This window comes from Lemur catta, chromosome 7 (genome assembly GCF_020740605.2).
Source record: "Lemur catta isolate mLemCat1 chromosome 7, mLemCat1.pri, whole genome shotgun sequence".
NCBI classification, from domain to species: Eukaryota; Metazoa; Chordata; class Mammalia; order Primates; family Lemuridae; genus Lemur; species Lemur catta.
In genome coordinates, this window is record NC_059134.1 from 91,962,538 (window position 1) to 91,981,173 (window position 18,636).

The window sequence follows — 18,636 nt, forward strand, 5'->3', positions numbered from 1 at the left end:
CTGGGTTCTGATATTGTGGCCCCTGGAATCTGCGGCTTCTTGCAGCCTCTTGCATAGTCCCTGAATGTCCCTCTAAAGTAGAGCTTCCCAATCGATGAGCCCAAATGGGTTATAGGTGAGTTGAAATAGTTATCTCCTCAACCTTCAGGGACAGGGCCCTGGGCCAGTCACCTCAGGCCTGATGTAGTCCCATCTACTCTTCCTGGTGTGCTGAACAGATAGGTCTACTTCTCTACATGTATCCTGATGCGAAATAGATAGGGAAGCACGGCCTGTCCTAACCAATCCCCTCCTTACCCCCCAGCATACACACTGAACACACACTTTCCCCAGAAGGGCAGGGGTTCATTGTCTTCTCCGAGCCTCCGAGTCTTTTCATTTGAGAAATGGGGACTGAACTAGGTGATGTCAAAGGACTTTCTGGCAGTGTGAGTCTGAGTGTGTGAGCCTTGGAACCCAGCATTAGGAGGGAGTAGGGGCTGCATGGGGGCCAAGCAGCCTGCTAAGAAAAACAGTCAAGGAGGGAGCTGTGGAGAGCAAAAGGTCAGGGACTATGGCTCAGCCTCAACTTGAGTCTTTGGCTGCATGGGGGCCAGGTGGGAGAGCTGGAGGGCTCCAGGTGCCTGCTCTTCCCCCACTCTGTACCTTCCCATCAGAGTGCCCCCATTCTTCATGCAAAGGCCCTCTAATTTCATCGCTCCAGTTTCAAAGCAAAACCACATCTGTTGACCTCATCAGCTAAACTGAAGGAATGTCCTGGCCACAATCAGTGGAGCTGATCTTTTTCTTCCTGACAGGAAGCCAGAGAGTCAGGCCTTGGGGAGCTGGGGCAGGTTGTGGGGGCCAGGCCGCAGAGGTGCGGAAGGGTGGGGTGGGTGTGCTCCACCATCTACTTTGTTTACTTAGGCAGCAGGTGAGGAAGACGGAGCTCTGGCCTCAGTCAGACCTGAATTTTAATCATGGCTTAGCTTGTGTGGCTTAGGCTAGTCACTGAACATCTGAGCCTCAGTTTCTTCATCTGTTAAATGGGGATAATAATCTCTCAGTCAGGGGGATGTAGAAATTAAATGTGAAACAGTGAGTAATGGTATGACACAGACTATAAAGTGCTGTCACTCTTCTGCTGCAGTCTGCCCAGGGGTGGCCCGTGTTGCTCTCGAACTCCTGGCCTCCTTCCCCCAAATGTCAGGAGTCAGTCCCAGCTCCAAGTGTCAAGGTCCTCAGGAGAGTGGGAGCCTGTCACACTGGTTCATGGGATCATATGACAGGGGCTGTGCCCTAATCTCTAAGACAAACAAGGAGGCCTTTGGGCTCTAAAAGCCTGTGATTCCTGGGAGGGTCTGATGTGAGAGAGTTTCTTCCAGCCCTTGGTGGCGGGTTCAGCTCACTTGTGCTGTGAGTGGCGACAGTGCCCCCAAAGCTCTTTCCGCGCCTTATCTTAATCCTCCAACAGTCCTGCGAGGGGGGTCCCACCAGTGTCTGGGGTGAGGGGTGAGGGTGTTGGGGCTTAGGTTTAGGAACTCCCTTGCTCAAGGTCACACAGCGAACAGGAGGTAGAGCTGGGACTCAAAGCGAGGTCTTAAAGGAAACTCGAGACCCTGATCCTGCTCTGTGTTCTCACTAGTCTCTTGTTGCCTGGAGTAACAGCTTTTTTTGTTTGGTTTTAACAAGAACAACAACAAAGTAAGACCAGAGATTGAAAAATACGATAGTGGTGGGTCAAAGAGGCAGCTCCCAGAGTCAGCTGGGGTTTCAGGAAACAGATCACCTGTCAGACGTGAAAACAAACACAGCCATCCGTGCCCAGCCTCTTTCCAGGGGCGATCAGGACAAAGTCCAGGGAGCCCGAGGGCCAGGAGCCAAGCACCAGCCTGCAGGTGGAGCCTGCGGAAGGGCCGGCGGCCAGAGCAGAATGGCCAGGCCGGGCTGTCGCGCTCCACCTTCTGCCCAGCTGGGCAGGCTGAGCCCCACGGAGTGGTTGCCAGACTCACCAGACTGGCTGGGCCTCTGAGCCCCACGCAGGCCTGGGGGGCACAGCTCAGGGGCAGGGGGCAGAGGCCTCCTTCCTTAGGTGGCCCTGCCCCTGTCCAGGAGCAGTGGTGGTCGTCCTCTGGCACCGAGGCCTCTAGGCTGGGCGGACAGCTGGAGGCTGCATCAGGCCCTCGGAGGGCTTCTGAGTGTGGGTCAGGAAATCAACAACTTCCAGGTCATTGCCATCACCATAATTGGTAACATTTATTTGACACTTACCAGGTGCCAGGTGCTTTACAGGTAATATTAACTCCTGTAAGCCTCACTGTACCCCATTATTAAGTTCATTTTACAGGTGGGAAAGTTGAGGTACAGTGTGGAGTGATGGTCTAAGGCCACACGGCTGGCAAGATGTGGCAGGTGTGGCACCTTCAGGCAGGGAGAGCGGAGGAGAGGGCCAGGCAGCGGCGTGGATGGAGCCCTACTGTGCGCTAGCCCGGGTGGCGACTCCCCTGCATGCCTGTGTGGGGTGGGCGGGGTTGGCATCGCCATCCACTGACGGGGGAGCAGCTCTGCAGCGCTCCCCAAGGTCACGTGGCGGATGCGTGGTGGAGCCGGGGTGGGAGCCAAGGGCGGCTGTGTGATGGATCTAGGGCTTCTCACCCCTCTCAGGCGGGAGCCCCCGTGCACAGGGACGGGGCTGCGGGTAGAGACAGGAGCTCTGGAGCGGGGATCGCCAAGTCCCCACTCCGTGCTCAGCCCGAGCTGTGCCACCTGTGTTACCTGGCTGTCTGCAGGCTCCTCTGAAAAATGCCGTGATCACAAAGGTCTCCTGCACAGTGATGTTGCTCCGGGGTAAACGACCTGAGGGGAGTGAACCTGCAGGCAGGCAAGGGTGGGACAGGGTGCAGGGAGCTCCGTGTGCCGCTGTTTGCCAGACACCAGGGTGCCAGGCAGATTCTCCCAGCCAGGTGCTGCGGCACTGGAAAACCCAGGCCTGCCTGCGTCCCACTCGGGACAGAGGGACTGGGCTGTGCTAGGGACGGACAGCCCTGGGCCTCAGCACACTGGAATCCCCTGGAGAGCTTAACCCTGCCGCCCAGGCTGCACCCAGGGCAGCTCATCAGGATCTGTGCGGTGGGGGCCGCACATCTGCAACTTCTAGAGCTCCCGGGAGAATTCCAGTGTGCAGCCGAGGTGAGGGACGGGAGGGGGGAGATGGAGGAAGACAGAACCTCAGACAAGGTGGGCTTTCTGAGATGGGTGACCCCCAAAACTGGAAAGAGGTGTGTGCCTGCCCGTCTGCGTGTGTGTTTCTAGGGAGAGAAGTCCACAGCTCCTGTCTGCTTTTCTGACCCAAAGGAGGTTAAAATCCTATCCAGGGGGAAAACAACCTGCCCGTGCCGCAAGCCAGCGATGTCATCCTAGGGATCAGAAACCTCCAGTTGCAGGACCAAAGTTAGTCTGTCTTGTCTCCTCCAAGAAGCTTTTCCTGACCTCTCCAAGCCCCCCTTTCCCTTCCTCCCTCCCACAAATACACACCACTTACTATGTGTGAGTCACTGCTCTAGGCTCTGGGATGCGGGTGAGGGAGATGGGTCAGCCTCTCCCCTTATGGAGCCTCCGTTCTAGTGGGGGATGCCGGCACACTAGAGGACAGATAGGATAAGTGCAGTGAGGGCCCATGTGACAGACCCAGGTGTCAACCGTGGCTGCTGGCCCCATTCTGATGACTTGGTCTGGCTGGGGGACTGTGCCTTGTGGGCACAGGGTGATTCTAGCGTGCAGCTGGGGTTGAGGCCTGCTGCATAGATGGGGTGTTCAGGGAAGGCCTCCGGGAGGAGGGATCTCAGCCTTCTGAGCCAAGACCCGCAGGGGCATTTGGGAAAAAGGTGCTTCTGGCAGAGAAACAGCAAGTGCAAAGGCCCTGGGGTGGGTAAGGGCCTGGTGTACTGGGGCAATAGGAAAGAGGCCACGTGAGCCTGTGTGAGGGAGAAGGGTGACAGGCAGAGAGGACAGAGGAACAGCCAACCAGGCCGGGCCCCATGGCTACGTAAGGGGTCTGGACTTAGAGCAGATACATCATTGGCCACATCGCCGCTGGAGGGTTGCAGCAGGGGAGTGACAAGATCCGGGTTGCATTTTTCAAAGTGCCCTCCCTGCTGTGTGGACCACGCAGGGCTGACGGCAGGAGTGGGCCGTGAGCAGCCCGGAAGCTGCACTGGTCACGGTGAGAGGTGAGGCGTGGGCCAGGAGGAGGGGCTGTGGGGACGGGGGTGGGGAGGGAGACCCGAGCGAGCTGTCACATGTTCCATCTGAGCCACTTGGCGGGTGGAGGGGCTGTTTACTCCCCTTCTCTGGATCCTACAGCACTTAGAGTCCTGGAGTGCCGGCCCCGAAGGGACCTTCAAAAGCCTTGGGCTTGGCGTTTCCTAAGATGTGTTCCACATGGTGTTAAAAGCTGTTAAGTTTGGGAATGACTCAGTCGGCCGTGTTTATTGCCGGGCGTCTTGGGGACGTGGATGGGCTAATGTGCGGTGCCTCTTGAGGGGAGGCCTGGTGCTCCACAGACGTGGTGGCAGCAGAGCCTTTTGTTCTACACGATCTCCTAGGACTCGCGTTCTGAGAAATCACTCGGGAAAACGCGGCTGCATCCTCTACATGCGCAAACTTACGGAGCACCCAACACAGAGGAGGGGCTCTCTTGGAGGCACCAGCCTTCCCCTATCCCACCCCTGCAAGGGGCTCCGGGGGAAGGTGAGGGAGGCTTGGCAGCGGGTCCTGGCACTCAGAGCTGGCTCAGGGTGCTCACCCTACACATCCTGCACCGCACCCCACCCCTTGGGCCAGGACAGAAGGGTCTGAAAATATGATAGAGTCTCAGCTGACCAGGGGCAGTGGGTCTCACTCCCCTCAGGTTGCTGAGCACTTAAAAAGTCGTGGTGTTCTTTGTGGCAGTCCTTCCCCCCCCCCATCTGTCTGTCTATTCAGTTTGTCCACCCACCGGTCCGTCCCTCCATTCATCCTCCCATCCACCCATTCATCCATCTCTCCATCCATCCAGTCTTTCATTCGGCAACATTTGTTGGGAGCCTTCTTTGCTTTCATAAATAACACATAGTCTCCCCCTCCAAACGTCACAATCCGCTGGGGAGATGGACAGGTCAGGAGAAAATCATTATATAACATGATGAGTTATAGTAACTACCATTTATTGACAGCCCACCATGTGCCAGGCATTTTACCCACATTATCTAATTTAATGTCTAGACGAATCTGCAAAATGGGTTTTAGCTTCTCATTTCCTAGATGAGTAAAGTGAGGCTCAGAGAGGTTAAGTCACTTGTCCAAGGTCACACAGCTAGGAGGTGATACAACTGCTTTCAAACCCAGGCAGTCAGAAGCCAGAGCCAGAGTGCTACTGGCAGGAAGCGGAGAGAGAGTGCCCCTCACCGACATGTGTCTCGGGAGTCAGGGGGTGGCAGTGGTGACAAGGCTGGCTGGAATAGGGGGTTTCCTGGAGGAGGTGATGTCTGAGGTAAATATTAAAGGATGAGAATAAGTTGGTAAAATATTAGTATAATAATTTCATCGTTTATGTACCCCCATGATGAGCTGAAATAAAAAAAAAATATATAAAAAAAAAATTTCATCGTATAAATGGATTTGGCATAAAATGACATATTTGGTCAATTTAAATTGTAGTTGCTTAGAAATGGTCAATTTATCTGCTATGAAGTATAACTTTAAATCAGCATCTCTGTCCTGCTGTTCCTCAGCTCTCCGTGACTGTTCTGGAATTTTCCCATAAGATGTACTTGCATACCATTCCCTTGTGGTGTTAGTTTTTTTTAACACAGGAAAGCCTGGGCAGAACCTCCAATGTTTACAAAAAGTATACACAAGAAAGCATAACATTGGGGGACATTCTTCTTCTTTTTTTTTCCCAAGCGTGAACCGAAGTTTATTGAGGAAGGACAAAATAGGTTTACAGAGCAACATACATTCAACACGGAACGGCAAACAGACCCCTCTGTCATAACAAAAGGGCGAGGGACATTCTTTTTTGCTTAATTTCATCTGTAAATAAAATGCTCACCCCTTGTTGCTGCTGCAAATCCTGAGCCAATTGCTGACGACAGTAAACACACCGACCCCAGCTCCGGCTCCCTGGGCCCTGACTGTGCCAGGCACCGACCTCACTATCTCTTCCCGACAGGGGGTGCAGTTAGGAGCCCCACTCCCCAGGGAGGAGGATGAGGCCCAGGGAGTCCCTTCCCAGCAGCCACGCATCGGCAGAGCCAGCATTTGAAGTCTTGTCCAGGGACCACGAGTCTTCTCTCTGGGTAGCAAACCATCCTGCCAGCTGCTCCCTGCTTCTCCCTCCCCCACGATCCCAGGCTAAGGGCAGTCCTGACCCTGATGCCTCTCACAGACACACTAGCAGGTAATTCACACCCTTTGACCCCCTTTGCTAGGGCTGGCAAACTTTTTCTGTAAAGGGCCGGACGGTGGATGTTTTAGGCCAGCGGCATGGCTGTGTGCCAGTACAGCCTTGTGTGTGGACACAGAGATTTAAACTCCGTGTAACGTGCATGTGTTTAAGAAGGTTTGAAGAGGTGAAATCTGTCCTTGGCTTACAAAATACAGTCAGGGGCAGGATTTGGCCACAGGCTGCAGCTAGCCGACTCCTGCCCCCACCAACCCTTGTTTCTAGCTCACGACTGAGAGGTGGAGGCTCGGCATGGGAGGGCAGAGCCGATAAACCCCCAGAGCCTCCGAATCCAGCTTCCAGGTCTCCTTGGGGTTTGGTGGTGGTTGTGGGCTCCCTGGAGTTGACGCCACACCCTGTCGTGGGGCGACCTGGGTGTGTCCCCAGCCTGACCTGAGCCGACCTCCTGCCCTTCGTGGAACCACCCATCTCCTGCCAAGTGCAGAGAATGTTCTTCACCCCCGCTGTGGCTGTGAGGTGGAAATGCTGCACTTGCAGGGCAGAAAAACTTGGTATTCTGGATCTTGGCCACCGTGCACCGGGGCTGCCCATCCCAGGTTCCAGTTCCTGGCACCTTCTTCTCCCCCAGGCAATGCCCAGGTAGCCTCTAGGTCCTTCCTGATTGGCTGAGTGGCCTGTCAGTTAAGGGCTGCCAGGCTCTTGCCTCAGTGTCTAACCCCCCCAGCTGCCTCCTGCGTGAGAGGGAGCAGATGGGTGGACAGGTGGCCTAAGGGGCCAGGCGGCCTGGGCCCTGTCCTTGCTGGCCCACCTACTGGTGACCTTGGCACGTTCCTTCACCCCTCTCTGCCTCCATTTGCTCACAGGGTACGGAAGGGCTTAGCCCAGTGCCTGATACAATTTACATGTGTGGCCGAGGGACCAGCCAAGGTTGCGCAGGGTCTGGGACATCAGGGGGATTCCAGCCCAGCTGCGTCCGCCGCGGCAGGGGCCTGAGGCTGCTGAGCCTGGGCCTTGGCAACACGTTTCCAGCCATCTTCTTGCCCACCAAGCCAGAGCACCTTTGAGCAGCCACTTTGTCCTCACACCTGTCTGGATAAAGGAATCCAGGCCACCCCCGGAGATCCCTTTATAGTCCTGGCCACCGCCCAGAAGGGAGCACTTCCCGGTGGAAATACCCTGGACCCTGGAACCCACCGCCATTTGTGAGCTGTGGGACCTGGGCGAGTTACTCGAGCCGTCTGAGCCCCGGGTTCACCGAGGATGGGAATACCCAGCTCCAGGGTGTGCAGATCACAGGGGCTTCTCCCTCAGCAGACCCCACAGCCACTGTTTTCTAAAAGCTGCCCTTTGCTGGACGTCCCCCACAGCCCCTTCCCAGGCTGCCCTGGAGACCCAGCCTGCCCAGAGGACGCATGAGCCGGAAAGTATAGAAACCCTTTCCCGAACGTTCTGAAACTGCACGACAGAGAGGGTCTGATGCAGGGTTACCAAAGAGCTCTTTGCGCATCTCTCCAATTTCACAAGGACACAAACGGCCCCGTCACTCAGGACACGTGGCTGCCCGACTGCGGTCGGATGAAGTTCTGCGGGCGAAGGGGAGGCTTGTCTCTGCTGCCTGGGCGCCGAGCCTGGCTTGGGCCCCTGCCGCCGGCCCCGTGTCGTTTGCTGGGAGGAGACCCAGCCAGGCTGAAGCAAAGCGGGTCTGTGGTAGGAAAGAAAAACACGCCTCGCTCTGGGAGAGACCCTCTCTCCTCTTGCTGTTGTGTTTGAGCGCCTGTGGCACGTCAGGCGCTCTGCTGGGAGGCGAGGGGAGGGACAATAGCCCTCCTTGATGTGGGGCGTCCCCCAGCAGGCCTTCCTCCAGCCAGGCCTGGCTTTGGGATCTCAGATCCCTGGCTCTCCTGACCCGGGGGGAGTCATGTTTTCTCCTCTCTAGGTCTGGGGGAGGCCCCAGGGGGGTGTTGCTGAGACCGGACTTCCCCGCTTCCTGAGTCACCACCGTCTCTGCGATTCTCAGACCCAGGCCTTGGACCCTGCTAGACCGGAAGAGCCATTTAGTCTAATCTCCCCATGTAGCACTTGAATCCCCCATAAGTCTTTGTTTCAGACTTTGCTTCCATGCCACATATGACGGGGAACTCACTACCACTTGGGCAGCCTTTTCCTTCTGTGGGCAGCTTTGCTTCATATTGTGCCCAAATCTGCCCTTTAGAAAGGCAGTTAAGGAAAACTCCCTCTATATCAAAGCTGCCAGGAAACTGAACTGGACCCCCTGGGAGGGCATGAGCCCTCCCTGTTAACCACCTCCCCCATCACTGGAGGTGTATAAAGTGGAAGCTGAGCTCCCATTTGACGAGGATGATAGAAGATTGTGGATTGTTGGTGTGTCCAGAAAAGGATGGGGGTGGGGGGGTGTCTACGTGTAGACTAGGAAATCTGCAAGACTCTGGGACAGCCTTTCACACGGTACACAGGAGGACGGCGTGAAGCCCAGGCCTTCCCTTCCTCTCTCTGTGGCCTGCTCCTCCTCCTCCACTGGCAGGGGGAACACAACCACGCCTAGTGCCTTCCCTCCAGCCCCCAGCCCAGCTCTGCCCATGCAGCTGTTCCAGGCCAGCTGTCCTGGTCCCAGCTGCCTGGTGGCGCTGGCTCCCTTCGCCCTGCAGGGCCTGAGAGCTGGCAATTGTCATTCCTGGACTGTCTGGTCTCAGAGGGGGTGAGGGCAGCCACCTCCCAGCTCTCCTCTTCCTCCATGAGTCTTCCCCTCTCCTGGGATCTTTCGGAGTGGAGGGGGGGGCAGCATGCTCAAGCCTGGTTTATATCATTTCAGAAGCACAACTTATGTCACCCAGGGTGACTACGAAAACTTGGAAACAACCTGTGTGTCCAATCTTAGAGTATTGGTTAAATGCTTTGTGGTATGGCTGTATCTGGGACTTCAACCTGGGCCTATCGGGCTTCCAGAGTGGGTTTTGTGGAGTCTGTGAACCCCCAGAAATTATTTGCAAAATGTTACCTATACACGAATTTTCTGGGGGAGTCTGTGACTCCCAAAATGTTAAGCACTGATTCATCGGATGGAATCTTATGCAACATGTAAAATTATGTTGTAGAAGAACATTTTATCAGCATTCAGAGATTGTATATAGTAGAATGAAAAAGGCAGGCTCCAAACACTCGATATAAGACCAGCCCAATTTTGTTTAAACCCATTTGTTATATATACACACACATTGGAAGTATAACTATTAAAATGATGACCATGTTTACCTCTGGGCTGACATAAACATTTTTGTTTGATTTCTATTTTTCTGTATTTGTTGGGTGTTCTACCGTGCACGTGCATTCTCTTTGTAATGAATACTCAGTCTGTTTTCTGAGAAGCCTCTGCAACCCACCCTCCCAGCCCCCAGACCTATGGAACAGGCATAGGTCTCACCTCCGGGTCCCTGACTTCCATCCGGGAGAGTCTCAGAGCCGAGGGGTGTGGAGGTGAGGGCTTCGCTGTGTGACTTCCCTCTCTCCGGCCGCAGCCCCTAACTGCCAAGCATCCAGCGGCCGAGGCTTCTCACAGGACCACACTTCCTGGCTGCGTGGCTTTTGGCTACTCATTCCGTAAAGCAGGAACAGTGTTAGTACCTACCTTGTGGGGTTGCCGTGAGGGCGACCCGAGATGACCTGGGGCCGGGGTCCCGGTGCCGCCAGCGTTGGCTCCCCTCCTTGCTGACCTGCCCTCTCTCTTCTCCCCAGGGAGCTCCAGGACCGGCGGGATGGGGTCAGCCTGCATCAAAATCACCAAATACTTTCTCTTCCTCTTCAACCTGCTGTTCTTTGTAAGTACGGCCAGTGCCGCCCCGACCGCCCCCAGCAGAGTGTCCTCCAGGGGCCTCCAGCCTGAGCCCCTCCAGGGCGGGGGGCACTGGTGATGGGGTGCGGCTGGTGGGGGCTGAGGACAGACTGTCCCGAGTGGAAGTGGGTGGGGGCAGCGAGGTTCCTGGCATTCCCAGTTGGCTCTTTGGCAAAGTACTGGGTTCCTGTCCTGGAGCACCCGGAGGCTGGGCCAGGCAGGGTGGGAGGTGGGAGTGGGGAGAGGAGAGCCCCCCGGGCATCCCCCTAGCTCATTAGCAGGCGAGTTGGAAGAAGCGTCTTGGCATGTCCAGTCCTGACCGCCCCCACCCCTATGCGGAGAACTTACCCGTGACAGTTCCAGGCCCCAACTGCCCCCAGGACCCCCCACACCTGTTGTGGGGAGTAGCTCCCTGAGCTCCCACAGGGTGAGCAAGAGGAGGCCAGGCTGCGGGTCGTGGAGGGGCACATGCCCGTTCCCCAGCCCCACCCAGGCAGGCCTCCCCAGGTCTCCCAGCCACCGGCTGCCCAGATACAAGCTCCGCGGCACATCTGGAGCCGGGTTTCCTGGGGCCTCAGTTGGTTGCCAGGGGGGCGGTGTGAGTGTGTGAGTGAGTGTGGCCTTCCTAGCCCCAGAGTGGTGGCGGGGGCTGTGGCTTTTCCATGTTTTCTGTTCACTCTATACTGCTAAAAAGTCCGTTTATACAATAGGGTATTTGTTATGATCCAATTTTATTTTTAAAAATGTGTATGTTCCTAAAAACATGAATATTTTTGAGAGGAGAAGAAAATCCCTATGAATGTTAATTTTGGGATTCCTGGGAATTTTTATTTTATTCTTTGTGCTTCTCTGTACTTTCCAAATTTTCTACGTAGATATGAGTTACTTGTGGTGAGGGAGAGTTTTACATTACAAGTTACTTAGGATCATAGGAAGTCTGGAAAATAAAGAATCATTCTGACTTGATGGTACAACGTACACTATTTGGGTGATGGTCACACGAACAGCCCAGACTTCACCACTATGCAGTATGTTCATGTAACAAAACTGCTCTTGTACCCCTTAAAATTATACAAATAAATTTTTTTTAAATCTAAAAAAAAAAGAAAAGAATCCTCTAAATCCCCGTTCATAACTTTAACCCGATGCACAGATATGTACACGTGTGGTCCTGGCACGTGCACACACACGTGCATACACACACACACACACACACACACACACACACACACACACACACACGACAGCCCTGGTGCTGCCTGCCTTGTTGTTTGTCCACCCTGGCTCTGGCCCCAGCTCCCTCCTCGAGGACGGTGCTCAGGCCCCACGGTGGCTGCGGCTGCGGCAGTCTGCTCAGGGCAGCCAGGCCTGGAACCCACCCCGGGCAGGGCCTGGGCGTCCCTGGCGTGGCAGGCAGGTCCCTCCCAACTGGCCCAGGACCTTGGGAAGCAGCTGCTCGTGCAGGCGAAGCCGAGCCTTCCCAGGCAGGCACTTGGCGTCTGGACCGAGACCCAGAGTAAAGGGCCAACGGGCGGGACTGGGGGAGGGGGCAAACCTAGAGAGAGGGATCTGGGCGCTGGCCTAGGAGGCAGCGGGGCTTGAGTTTCAGGGGTATGGAAACTGTCTTCCACGCGGCGGTGGGCACGGGGTGGTGGGGTGGGACAGCGAGACCTACTAGAGAAAGGGGGTGGGGTGGATGGTTTTGGCCACGGTGTCCCTTCCTGTCCCGCTCCCAGGCTGCCCCACAGAACCAGAGACTGGAAAATCTTCTCTCTGGCCAGAGCTCTGGGAGCTGGTCGGGGGCCATCTAGGCCTCGGCCCCCTTCCCGCTCCTCCTGGGGGCTGGCGGGAGTCACGCTTAACTGTCTGTGTGCCGGGCCCAGGGCAACCCTCGGGACGTGGAGTAGAGGGGAGCGCAGGAAGAGGGTTGGAGGAGGCAGTGCATGTTTGTTCATTTACTCATCACTCCAGCAAACGTGTGTCCGACACCTCTGTGTGTTCCAATATTCGCAGGCAGAAGAGCCCTGGTTGTACACTTACAGGGCTTGTGTCCCAGGGGTGGTGGGCTTCAGTCCAGTAACTACTCAAGTGGGTGATACATTGCAGTTGTGGGGTGCTAGGATGGGCCCTAGCAAACTGGGTGACGAGGCACTGGCCTGGTCTGGACGTGACCAAGGGCTTCCTGGGGTTCTGAGTGTGGCTGGGCCAGAGGGGTCCCAGGGGCGGGGCAGGGGCAGTGTGCGCCTCCGGGCACAGACCCTGCGGCCTGCCTCGGGCGGCTTCTGGCCTGTGTTTCATGCAACTGGAAAGGGGTTACGTGATCGGATTTGTGGTTTGGAAAGATTGCTGTCTGCCGTGTGTGCTGGCGCCGGCCCGCGTGTGCTCGTGTTCGTCCTTGCCTGCGCCCTCCCGACCCCACGTTCCCTGGCAAATCGCCCCGTCCACTCTTCCCAGGTTCAAAGACATCCAGAGGCAGCTGGTGCTGTGGGGGGGGAAGGGCGCTCGCAGCCTAACCCCAGCGAGGGTCCTGGAGCCTGGCTGAGCCCCTCTGGAGGTTGCAGTGAGGCTGGGGGTGGTTAATGTGGGGGCCACCCCAGGCCCCACTCTTGGCTCACAGAGAAAGGGGAGCATGGTGCCTTGCCCATGCTGGCAGGCCACGGCCCAGCGGCTGGTCCAGCCACGCTGTGGTCATCAGACCCACAGGGGACTGAACAGGCAGCGCCAGGGACCTCGCGCTCTGGGTCCCTGTTGACGAGCTGAAGAGCTAGCTGGGCAGTCTGGGATTTTGATCTGCTTGGGGTTGTGTTTGCCCAGAAGGAATTTTCTGCCCCACCCCCACTCCCTTTTTGGAGGGGCTGTCCTCGCTCCCGGCCCACCCCGTGAATGAGGCAGGGGGCTCTGCCCACATGGTCTGAGGACTGGGGTGGGCAGGGCTGCAGGAGTCTTTGGGAGCCAAACTCCAGGTCCTGGAAAGCTCCCCTTCCTCCCAGCTGTGCAGACTCAGGGGGCCCCACCCTCAAGGGGACCCCTCCCTTCCCAGTGTCTCAGCTGCTTTCCTGTCCCCAGCGATGGGCTCTTTGGGCTAAGGCCCAGGATAGATCCCAAACATCCCTGCACTCACCTGCCACCTTCGGGCTTCCAGTTCCTGAAGCGTGAAATCAGGGCCTCAGTTTCCCCGTGTATAAAATGAGGACAGTTACAGGGCCCAACTCACTAGGAGAGAGGAGAGGACGCTTGCTGCCTTAATGATGAGTGGGGAAGGTGGAGAACAAATATGGGGAGGTCACCACGCCTTTATGGCCATGGTCTGGTCCCCAGCTGCGGTGGTCTTCAAGGTGGCCGGGCTGAGGGTGTAGCGGAGAGGCGGCACCCCACCCAGCCACGCTGGGGCCTGGGATAAAAGGAAAATCGGTAGTGCCAGTCCGGTCAAAATTTGATTTCAAAGTTTAATAGTTCATGGTGGATTTTGTTGCCTTAATTTTATTTTTGCAGTATTACTGCAAAATATTATTTATCTTGATTACTGAGCTTTTGGTGCCTCTCACATGTTGCAGCCGAGGCAGGTGCCTCATGCCTTGCTGTGGTCCTGGCACTCGTCTTTAATAACAACAGGACAAGGCTGCGAGACCCGGGGCCATGCTAGCCCCAGGCTGAGGGCTCAGTGGCAGCTGCTGGCCTTGGACCTGGGATGACAGGATGGTGGCTGGTGATGGTGGGACCCTCAAGGTGTGTTATCCACCAGGTGGGCCCAGTCCTGGCCCCAGGTGACATCTAGCCTTGTGGAGTGACACAGGACCACCCGCAAAGGGAACCTGGGGCTTTGCCCAGACCACAGACACTTCCCCGCTTAGCCAGCTTTGCAGGATGGTGGATCTTGGCTGGGACTCCACCTGGGGAAGTAAGCTCAGGTTGTGGGCCCCGCCCAGAGGGAGGGAGGAAGGCAGGAAATCCCTGGGCCTGGGGCCCTCATTTGTCACCCTCAGTCACCCCTCATTCATTTTCCTTTCTAACCTGCGTCTGGAGAGTTTGGTTCCTGAGCTCCTTCCTTCCCTCAGCGGCCCAGCACCTAGTGCCGTAGGACTGCCGGGGTGCATTCCTGTCCCCCGCAGCTCACAGTTGAGCCAGAGAAACCAACACAGCAGAGAGATGGGAGGAATGGCTGTCAGGAAGGATCAGGCAGTGGTTGCCACAGAATGGGGGCAGGCACCTTCGTCTGCCCGGGGAAGTCAGGGAAGTCTCCTGGGGAAGGTGGCCCCATCACGGAGACCTGAAGTCAAGTTGGGCTTTGATGTTCAAGTCCACGGAGAGTCTTCCCCAGACCCCGGCTTCTTAGAGAAGCTTCTGGGCCCTGAGCTGGGCTGGAGTGGAGGAGTAGGCACGGGAAGGGCGCCCTGGCAGGAGGCTGCACCAGGAGACCTGGTAGAACGATGAGTTTGTGGGGGTGGGGGAGGCAGGAGGGATCCCTTACACAGGGTCCTGTGGCTGGATTGCTGGGGTTTGGGCCCTGAGGACATCTTGACATCACTGGGCTGGAGAAGAAGGGGGTGGCTCCCTCTATGTCCCCCTAGCCCTTCCCTCCCTGGCCTGGGCCACAGGGGTAATTGGGGAGGGGGGCTCTCACACAGCCTGCTCTTGGCCCCCCCATTAACTGCCCCCTTCTCCTTCCAGATCCTGGGTGCGGTGATCCTGGGCTTTGGGGTGTGGATCCTGGCCGACAGGAGCAGTTTCATCTCTGTCCTGCGTAAGGACCCCTCTGCTTCCCCGGACCCCAGCCCGCGGTGGGGGGAGGGCCAGGGCTGCAGGCAGAGCTGTCCCACAACTACTTTAGCTCCAGTGCCTGTCGCTTTTCCACCTCAGGGACTTGGCCAGGTTCTCTGGCTGACCACTGCACCTTGGGTCCCAAGGCAGGAGTTTCCAGAAGAAATTTTCTCTTCTTCCCCAAACAAAGCTGCTGTTGTCTGGAGAACACTGGGGGATGAGGGAGGCTTGTTTTCCCTTCCTGGCCCCTTCCCTTGGCCGTGACCTTGGGAAAGCCTCTTGCATTCTCTGTCCCTCCACTTTCCCGTTCAGCAGAATGTGGGCAGCAACCCCTTTCTCCCCATTTCAGAGAGCTGTGGGGAGGAGCCAGGGAAGGTGGGGTGTTATGTTAGGTGTTGCCCAAGCACCTGCTACGAGCCAGGCAGCGCTAGGAAGGTCGGGCACTGCACCACGAGGGTGCCAGGCACAGCTGCATTTTATCTTGCTCATCATGTGCCAGGCACTTGCGTGTATCAACTGTCCTAATCCCGCAACAGCCCTGGGAGGCAGATAATATTCTATTCCTGCCTTATCAGTGAAGAAACAGAGGCTCGGAGAAGTTCAGTCACGTGAGCCAAAGTGTGGAAGCCCCTTCTCTCACTCCTTAGGGCAGGAGGCGAGGAGCCATGGTGTTCCTGCATGGATAACAGCCCCTCCGGGTCTGCTGGGCCTCCTCCAGGAAGCCTTTGGGGCTTGCTATCCTGACCCACAGGAGCTCCTGCGGTGGGGGGAGGCCCAGCAGAGGCTCTGGGGAGCACAGCCAGGGAGCACGGCCATGCCCACTCACTGAGTGCAGCCTTGGCACACTTCCCCGCCCAGCAGCTGCCCAGGGCGGCTGGTTTGGACTCTGGCCCATGACAGCTGCTTGATTTGAATAAAACGGAACCTGGCTAGGATGTGGTGATAGAGGGGCCACATCTGTCACTCTGGCCCCCAGGGGCTAGGCCTCCCCTCCACGAGATGGGAAGCAAGGATGATCCACCCTCTAGCCACATCCGATGTGCCCCAGGGCTATCAGTTCCTGCCTCTTCTGGGGTTAGGTTGTGGGGGGCCCACGCTCCCCATGCCCTCCCAACGTGGGACACACCCTCCTCAGCCCTGATCAGGTCTAGGCTCCCCCTTCCTGGGCCACGGCCCACACCCAGCAGGCTCTGCGCCCCAGGGCAAAGTCTAAAGGCGCAGCCGCCCACCCGCATTTCTCATTTCTGCCCTCTGCACCCTGCCTGGGGACTGGGGGCGGGGGAGTGTCCCCGTGCAACCCCAGCCTCCTCCCTGTTGGGTCTGAGAATCTTGAGCTGGCCAGGCCTCAGAGGCTTACGGGATGCAGCAGGGGTGCTTCTTACAAATACCGTGAGCCCCACCCACCCCAGGAATCTGACTCCATGGGCACAGGTGGGGCCCTGAGCACTGGCGTTTGTCAGACGTTCCCGATCCCCAGGGTTCAGAGACACTGGTTTGTGAGCCCAGTCACTATGCACTTGGGTAAACTGAGGCTGGAGGTGGAGAACGACTTGCTAAGAGTCACACAGCCAGCGAGGGTCAGAGGCGGGAACCAGGGGTGTGTGACACAGCGTTTTCCTTACCCAGCGAGTCCTCACCGTGAGTCCACGGGGCTGGGCATTCCTGTCACCGTGTTTCAGAGGAGGCGAAGCACATTGTCCAGGGGCACACAGCCAGCAGGCGGGGGAGCTGGGTGCAGACTAGGTGGCCTGGCACCTCAGCCCATGCCTTGAACCCCCGTGCCCACGGCCCTGCTGGCTGCCACTGGTTAGTGCCTCGGTGAAGGGCAGACTCGAGCCAGACTGCCGGCTCCAGCCATGGCCATGTTGGCGGCCAGCTCTGTGACCCTGAGCACGTTACCTCACCGCTCTGTGCCTGCTCACCTGTACAATAGCGACAACCATAGGATGTACCTTGTAAGGTAATCGCGGGAAATTCAGTCAGCCATTTCTATCTGGAAAGAGTTTAGAACCACTCCCAGTGAATGGTGAACCCTACATAAGTGACTGTTTAAGTTTTAAAATACAAATTTAATCCTTATAATATCTTTAAGAAGCAGGACTTAGTCACGTTTTATAGAGAAAGGAATAGAAAAGGGCTTGCCCAGGTCGGAGCACGTTAGTGACAGAGCTGGGGAGAGAACCCTTCTCTTGGCCCCCAGCCCCTTCCACGTGGCCCGCTTCCTTCCCACCTCCCTAGTCCCTGCCAGGCCCGGGGAGATTAAAGAGTTGTTCTATCGTGCACAGCGGATGGGCTACCCCAGGATAGGCCCCTGCCCCCTTCCTAAGTCAGCTTGCCCAGATTCGGAGTGGACCGGGGCCCTGGATGAGGACAGAGACTGGAGTCAGGGGACTGTTCTGAGATACAGGACCCCGAGGCTCAGCTGGCCTCCCAGGCGAGGGCCTGAGCTGGGGTCTTGCCCAGGCCTCTCCTGCTGGGCACCTCCGGGTCCCACAGCCTCTCTGAGCCTCGGGTCCTTGCAGAAAGTCAGGATGTGAGCGCAGCCTCACTCACATGACACTGAGCAGGATGACTGGATGAAGGGCCTTGTTCGGGGCTGGCACACAGTGGCTTTTTGGGCAGTGCCAGTTGCTTTTTTCTGGGAGTAGTCACTGGGAGGAATTGTTTGAAGGCAAACTCAGGATGTTTAGGAAAAATGGAATAGACGGCCTCTCCCTGCCCACGCTGACTGCTGCGGCCCGGCGGGCGGGAAGGGCCTTGCAGGGGGGGCTGGGCTCAGCTCCAGGGGCCCCCCACACTCACACTGAGGGGCTCCGCCCAGCTTCCTGGGGGCTCTTGCAGGGAGCTGGGTGGGGGCAGCGTGAGAGTGGGGCACTTCCTGAGCTCCAGAACATGCTGTGACCAGGAAGTGGAGCTGGATCAGGAAGCCACCTGCCCCCCCCACCGCAACTTGGTAGTTATACCTTAGGGTGCTAACACCCAAGGGGGCCACACAGCCTCTCCAAGGTCCCCGGGGGTCATGGCCTGCCAGGCCTGTGTTCTCCCTGGAACGGTCAGTGGTCAGCCCTGGCTGTGCCTCAGTCCTTAGGGGAGTGGTTTAAAAATGCAGATTCTTGGCCCTCTGCTGAGAGAGGCTTTGTCTGGCTGTGGTGGACGTGGGCATCGTATCCCTGAGAACTTCCTCTGATGCACACTGCTCTCTAGCCTTCTGGAAACTATGCCCAGCCTCCCGGAGCACCTGGGGCTGTGGCAGGAGCTGTCTGCAGCCACCTGCCTGTCTGGGAGTCTCCACCTGGCCCCCCAGGGGTATCACGGGGGTAGAGTGTCCCCCAAGCCGAGGAGGGGGCTGGACACAACATGGGCTTTTCCCTGAGCGATGGGTTGGGCTTCTCAGGAAATACTGGTCAAGTGGTCTGACCTCCACCCACCGGGTGGGCTCTGTCCACCGACGGCTCTGAAGGGGGTCTCGGCCATCAGGCCCTCCCTGTGTGCCCCAGGCACCACTGCCTGCTGGACTGCCGTCACTCACCCTTGGCGCATTCGTTCTCGCCTTCTTTCTGCTCTTCACGTACACCCAGCTTACCCTTCCTCAGCCCTTCGCCCCCGC

The 18,636-nt window shown here is 57.3% G+C and overlaps 1 protein-coding gene across 2 annotated transcripts in view; it reads left to right on the forward strand.

The window, feature by feature from the left end:
- Window positions 1-18,636, forward strand: part of CD82 (CD82 molecule) — a 48,752-nt gene that overhangs the window by 16,103 nt on the left and 14,013 nt on the right. For both annotated transcript variants that reach the window (XM_045557868.1, XM_045557869.1), the window contains exons 2-3: window positions 10,175-10,257; window positions 14,940-15,012. In XM_045557868.1, the coding sequence (XP_045413824.1) occupies window positions 10,195-10,257; window positions 14,940-15,012 (136 nt within the window). In that variant the 5' untranslated portion in view covers window positions 10,175-10,194. The remainder of the gene's footprint in view (window positions 1-10,174; window positions 10,258-14,939; window positions 15,013-18,636) is intronic.